We start from the raw sequence: 6,000 nt of genomic DNA, 5'->3' as shown, positions 1-6,000 counted from the left end.
TTCCAGTGCTGTGATCACTTTCTTCTTCTTCTCTGATGTTGGGACCAGCCAGGAAGTTACTGGTTTTTAGTGGGGTGCGGTTCAAAATCCAAATATTTCTCTCTTCAGTAACTGCGCACCAGGAAAGGATAAATTTCAAACTGTTGTTTAATTTAAAAAAAATTACATATCGTGTCACCTACACTTTAAGTGTACGGTCTTTTTATGGTTGTGTTTTACTGCAGGTGACTAATGGTGGGGAATTGGTGACGTGGAGACGAGATCGCAAGCAAACCTGTGCCACAACTGAGCCTGTCCTTCATTTTCAACTTCTGCGTCTTTCCCCAGAACAGCTGGACAGGAAGCCAGACGTTGAATGTTTCCTGTGTTCTTACGAGTGCACAGTCTGTGGGACGGGGATCTGCTGACTAATGAAACGAAGGACTAGACAAAGTTCCCGCTCGCCATGTTCAGGCCAACAGATGCATCATCCAGGAGACACCCATGTGGTAGAAGCGGGCTGAACTTGCCCCAGGTTCCCCTGTCATCTTCAACGTCCAACCAGCAGGGTCGGACTCGAGCTGTGGAGGTGGTGAGAGGGAGGACAGGATATGGCTTCACGCTGTCAGGTCAAAGCCCGTGTGTCCTCAGCTGCATCCTGAAAGGGAGTCCTGCAGACTACGTGGGTCTGCGATCTGGAGACTACATCCTGTCTGTCAATGACATCAACGTCTCCAAGGCGTCGCACGAAGATGTGGTCAAACTGATCGGGCGATGCTCCGGAGTCCTAAAGTTAGTTATCGCTGAGGGAGAGCGGCGCCGACGCCACAGTCACCAACATGGTGCCGCTGCTGGCCGTCACCACAGCAGCACCGCGATGCCGGCGTCCTACCTGGACTCAGGCTCCAGTGATGATGAGTTGGATTGCTTCTATGGCAACAGCATCAACAACAATAACAATCGAACTGCTGGTGGAGCCCGGGGGGGTTGGTACAAAACCAAACTGGATTCTAAGCAGCTGGGCATCAACCGAGCGGAGAAGGTGGTTGCGGAGCTGCAGTCCGGAGGGATCTTTAACATGATCTTTGAGAATTCCAGCCACTCCTCCAGCAGCTCTGACAAGGACCGGCCCAGTGCGAGCCGCACGTCTAAACCACGCCCACTGTCTGATCCGGAATTCTCTCCATATCGGACCTCCTGTTCCCATAGCGACCCCAACTTGCTCTCTGAGGAGGAGATGGCCCAAGTGCTCAATGATGATTCAGTCTTCCTGGACTCAGACTTCCATCATCTCCACCTTCATCACCTGGAAGAGCACGGGGTGGATGTTGGAGATCAGGGGGATTTGGGACTGGAGCCCAGTGATGGGATCTTGAACGTGGGCATGATTGTTGGCTATCTGGGCTCCATTGAGCTGGCCTCCACGGGGACCAGCCTGGAAAACGACAGTCTGCAGGCCATCAGAGGCAGCATGAGACGGCTCAGAGCTGAGCAAAAAATCCACTCCCTGGTCCTGATGAAGGTGTGACACTAGCTTTTAAATAACTTGGTCACTGTTTTCTCACATAATTAGTACATAACTTGTTCCCGCTGAACGTCCAGTCCTATGATTATTACTTTGTAGGGTCGGTAACATGTGTTAACTAGCGTGTGTCTTGTCAGGTCATGCACGACAGTGTGCACCTATGCAGCGACAGAGGTCATGTACTGGCAACCTATCCTGCAGAAAAACTAGCATTCAGCGCCTGTTGTCCTGATGACCGGCGGTTCTTCGGCCTGGTGACGATGCAGGTGACGGACGGCCAGGATGATAGCCATTACAGCAGCGGACGAGAGGAAGAAGGCGGTTTGAGGACTTCGTGTCACGTTTTCATCGTGGACCCTGACCTTTGTCACCACCAGGTACAACAGAAATTGATCGTTTATCACGCCGTTACACGACGTACTGTGTAGAAAATGTCAAATATGATATAATGTGGTGTTTTCTGTTTATTGCTGCCAAATTTAATTGTTGTTTTGTTGGCACAATTTTTTTACGAAACTTAGAGAGGCTGAAATAGAATCTGTAAAATTTTGGGGGTGTCTGCTACAGGTATAGACTAGTCCAGTGGTGTCCAAAGTATTCCAGAAAGGGCCAAGAGGAGGCAGGTTTTCCTTGCAGCCCCTGACTCCAGCAGGTGATTTTACTGATGAATTCATCTCATCTGCTCCAAATGATGTTAATCACTAAAATCACCTGCTGGAGTCAGGGGCTGCAAAGAAAACCTGCCCCCCTTGGTCCTTTCTGGAATAGTTTGGACACCACTGGACTTGCCAGATGTGGAGTCCCGTGAGGCTTTGGTAAAAATTTTGCACAGCAACAACATTTTTATTGGACTTAAACGGATCATTTTTTGATCACAGTGGCTTTTTAAGCACCATGTATACTCGTACATATACTACATTTACAGGTTTGCTAAACGGTGCATAAATATGACAATCAAATGTTTATAAATAATACAAAAAAATGTGCACATGTGAAAAGAATATTTTAAAAGTAAACTAGCCAAGTAAATATTAAGAACGTAACATAATAGTCTTCAAACAGCATTCTGAACACATCAAAACCAGATCAGCACAAATACTAAATTAATCATGATACTGTAAAAAAAAAAAGACACAAAGCTTTTACCAACCCCCCCCCCCCCCCAAAAAAAAAATAAAACTGGCAGAGTAATTCAGTTAAAAATACAGTAAAAATATATCTAAATGTTTTTTTTGTTGTCGACGGGCTTCCTTGAGGTTAGCGCTGGCCTTCAGCACTAGTGATTTCCACTGTGGTCTGTTGCTGCCATGTTGTTCCAGGACTTTTGGAGTTACATCACACAGATGGTTTGCTTTGACCTCTTTTGGAGCGACCCTGCTTTCGTCTGCCACACACTAGTCCACCATACAGCAGGTGTCTAGGCATCTGGTGCTCCTCCATGCAGATGATGTGTCCTGCCCATCAGAGTTGGGCCATGACAAGCATGGATTCAACACTGATTGTAGTTTGCACAGTTGAGGAGCTCGAGATTGGTGATGAGATCTTGCCACTGCATGCTGATAATGGAGCAGAGAGCATGCATATGGAAGTTGTCCAGCTTCTTGATGTGCCCGTGATACAGTGTTAAACACTGCAAAAAAGGGGGGTCTAAAAACAAGATAAAAACACTAAACCTGAGGGAAATTATCTTGCTACCTTCACAGATAATTTCACTTAAATGGTAAATGGACTGCATTTATATAGCGCTTTTCCATCTGCATCAGACGCTCAAAGCGCTTTACAATTATGCCTCACATTCACCCCTCACATTCACTTGAGAAGATGTTTTAAATTAAGATTGTTAAATCTAGAAATAAACATGTGGAACACTTAAAATAAGAAATTAACTCTTAAAACAAGATAAATGATCTAACACTTCTAAATTGAAGTGTTTTTTTCTTGGTAAGAACCAAATAATTTGTAGGGCATGATTCACATCCATAGAGGAGAGAGAGGAGAACCACAGCGTTGAACAATTTTGAGTTTTGTTATCAGGCCTACGTTGTGCTGATTTAGGACTCTACTATGGAGCCTCCCTTGTGCCTGACTTCCTTCACTGATGCGGGTGTCAGTCTCTCTGTTGAGGGAACCATCGTGGGACATTGTGCTACCCAGGTACTTGAAGCTCTGGATGTTGGAGAGCTGGTTGCCATCGACTGTGATAGGTGTTTGGAGCAGGTTGATGGAGCGCTTCAGTCTTGCTGAGACTGATTGTCAGGCGGAACAGCTTGGAGGCTTCTGAGAAGAGGTCCAGCATGAGCGGCATGTTAGAGTCTGTATGGGCTAACAACACACAGTCATCAGCAAAGATCGCTTCCTGATTGAGGTCATAGCGGAACATTGTTTTAGCGTTGAGGCGGCGACTATCATGTCTACCGTGCTTCTGTTAGGTCTAGAGCCACACTGTCCTTCAGGGAGGATTTGTTCAGAGATGGTGATCAGTCTGTTGACCCGAGCAAAGATTTTTCCAGCGATGGACAGGCGTGAGATGCTCCTGTAGTTACTGCAGTCTGCTCTGCTTCCGTTGTTCTTATACAGGGAGATGATGAGGGCATCACGGAAGATGTTTAGACTATTTAGTTTGAAACAGACATGATTTTTTTCAGAACTCCTCATATTAACATGCGCTGGGCAAATATTGTGATATTTATATGATATACAATTCATTATATTTTTAAAGTAGTTCCTGTTGTGGAAACAGTAACCATGCTGCCTCCCAACAACATATACCAGGTTCAAGGCTGCCAGAGCCCCGTTCTCCTTATACAGCTGGAGTCATGTTGAAAAACCACAACAACATGTGGATCTTATGCCAAACCTCCTGTGGCGGCCCGGCGCAAAATGGGGGCAGCACAACTAAATCTCATCGAATGATATTTATTGTACAATAAGTAAGAAACACGTGTAAATGATTAGTTTAAAAACAATATCATAATGTTAATTTAGAATTTTCTTGTTTTTGGTTTTACTGGTTTAAAATGTACCTTTTTTGTTAATTACAACAGCTTATATGGTCAAACTTACAGGTTGTGTAAATGTATTATTTACATATTTTACATAAGTTTTTTATTTTGTTAAAAGGTTGATAATACAGATTTTTAACTACTTTTAACTACTCTGAGTTTACTGTTTAAACAGTGTTGTCTTGATAAACTCGTAGTTGCACGTTACACAGGTGGTAATAATCCTGTGTCTGTCTTGTTGTAACACGTGATGGTGCATTGACTGGTCTTATGTGGCTGTCGGTGTTTGCTCAGGTCCATTTGGGCGTGGCCCGGAGGTTCGGCTTCGAGTGTACCCCCGACCCAGACACCGGAGGCTGCCTGGAATTTCCTCAGAGTTCTCAGCCACTCCTCCACTTCGTCTCTTGCCTGTACCGAGACATGGGGGATAACATCGAAGGTGTCCGGGCTCGTGCCTTCCATGATCCAGACAACGACGCCCAACAGAACCATAGCACCAGCAGTAACAGCGACAGCGGAATCGGCAACTTTTTACCAGAGGAGAAAAGCAACAGAGTGCTTTTAGTCGACCTCGGAGGTCCTCCAAACCACAGTCACATGTCCGGGCCACGCCAGTGGGACAGTCCACCTTCTTCCCAGCAGGCCTGGAGCCCCACCTTTGGCGCTGCAGTTTCTTACCCGCCTCCCCCTCCGCCCACCCTCAGAAATGGCCAGTGTTCCTACCGCCACGACCCACATTTGGCTGACCTCCCCCACCCTCTCCCCTTGTCTCACCCTGATGTCCCTGGCCGGCACTCTCAAGGAGGTCACCCACACCTACATCACTACTCAGCAGGCAAAAGGGGAGGAGCTGTGGGAGGAGGAGGAGGAGTGGAGCCACAGCGCTGGTTGCCAGTCCATGTGCTGAGAGACTGGCGTCAGCAGCAGCACCACAGCAACTTCCAGGGCCGGAGCAGCGACCAGGAGTCCTACGCCGAGTCCACCGACGGCTGGTCATCGGCTAACTGCAGCACGCTACCGCCGCCCATGAATAAGATCCCAGCCGACCGTTACCGGGCGCCACTAGCCCCCGGAGAACACCTGCCACAGTCCGGAGGGAGCCAGCCTCCTCCTCCTCCTCCTGTGCCTCCTCCTCCCTCCCACACCCACCTGGTGGCTGTGCAGAGAGAGGAGTGGGCCAGGAAGCTGTTTGGTTCTGGGGACAGGGAGAGGACCAGAGCCGAGGGCAGTGAACGAGAGAAGAAAGGAGGCAGTGCCAAGGAGGGAGAGAAAAAGGTACGTTCAACTTTTAAAAGTGTATGTGTGTGTTTGTTTGTGTGTCTTTGCTCGCGTACTGATCACGTGTTTCTACCTTTTAAGTGAGTGCGGTGGTTATTACAGTGTTATTACCTCATGGGCTTCTGCAAGAGTTGCTAAAACTGACCGTGAGCTGAGAAGCTTGGCCTCTGGTAGCTTCCCCCATCACACCTCACTGCTGTGGAAATTTACTCTGAT

At 47.5% G+C, this 6,000-nt stretch overlaps 1 protein-coding gene across 1 annotated transcript in view; it reads left to right on the top strand.

The window, feature by feature from the left end:
- Nucleotides 1-428: 428 nt before the first annotated feature.
- rgs12b (regulator of G protein signaling 12b) overlaps nucleotides 429-6,000 on the top strand; it is an 85,846-nt gene continuing 80,274 nt past the window's right edge. Inside the window, 3 exon segments of the mRNA XM_034187632.1 lie at nucleotides 429-1,501; nucleotides 1,642-1,881; nucleotides 4,801-5,781. Coding sequence (XP_034043523.1) covers nucleotides 446-1,501; nucleotides 1,642-1,881; nucleotides 4,801-5,781 — 2,277 coding nt within the window. The 5' untranslated portion in view covers nucleotides 429-445.

Source organism: Thalassophryne amazonica, chromosome 15, assembly GCF_902500255.1.
Source record: "Thalassophryne amazonica chromosome 15, fThaAma1.1, whole genome shotgun sequence".
Classification (NCBI taxonomy): domain Eukaryota; kingdom Metazoa; phylum Chordata; class Actinopteri; order Batrachoidiformes; family Batrachoididae; genus Thalassophryne; species Thalassophryne amazonica.
Note: the sequence above shows the minus strand (reverse complement) of the source record. Positions and strands in the feature narration are given on the sequence as shown.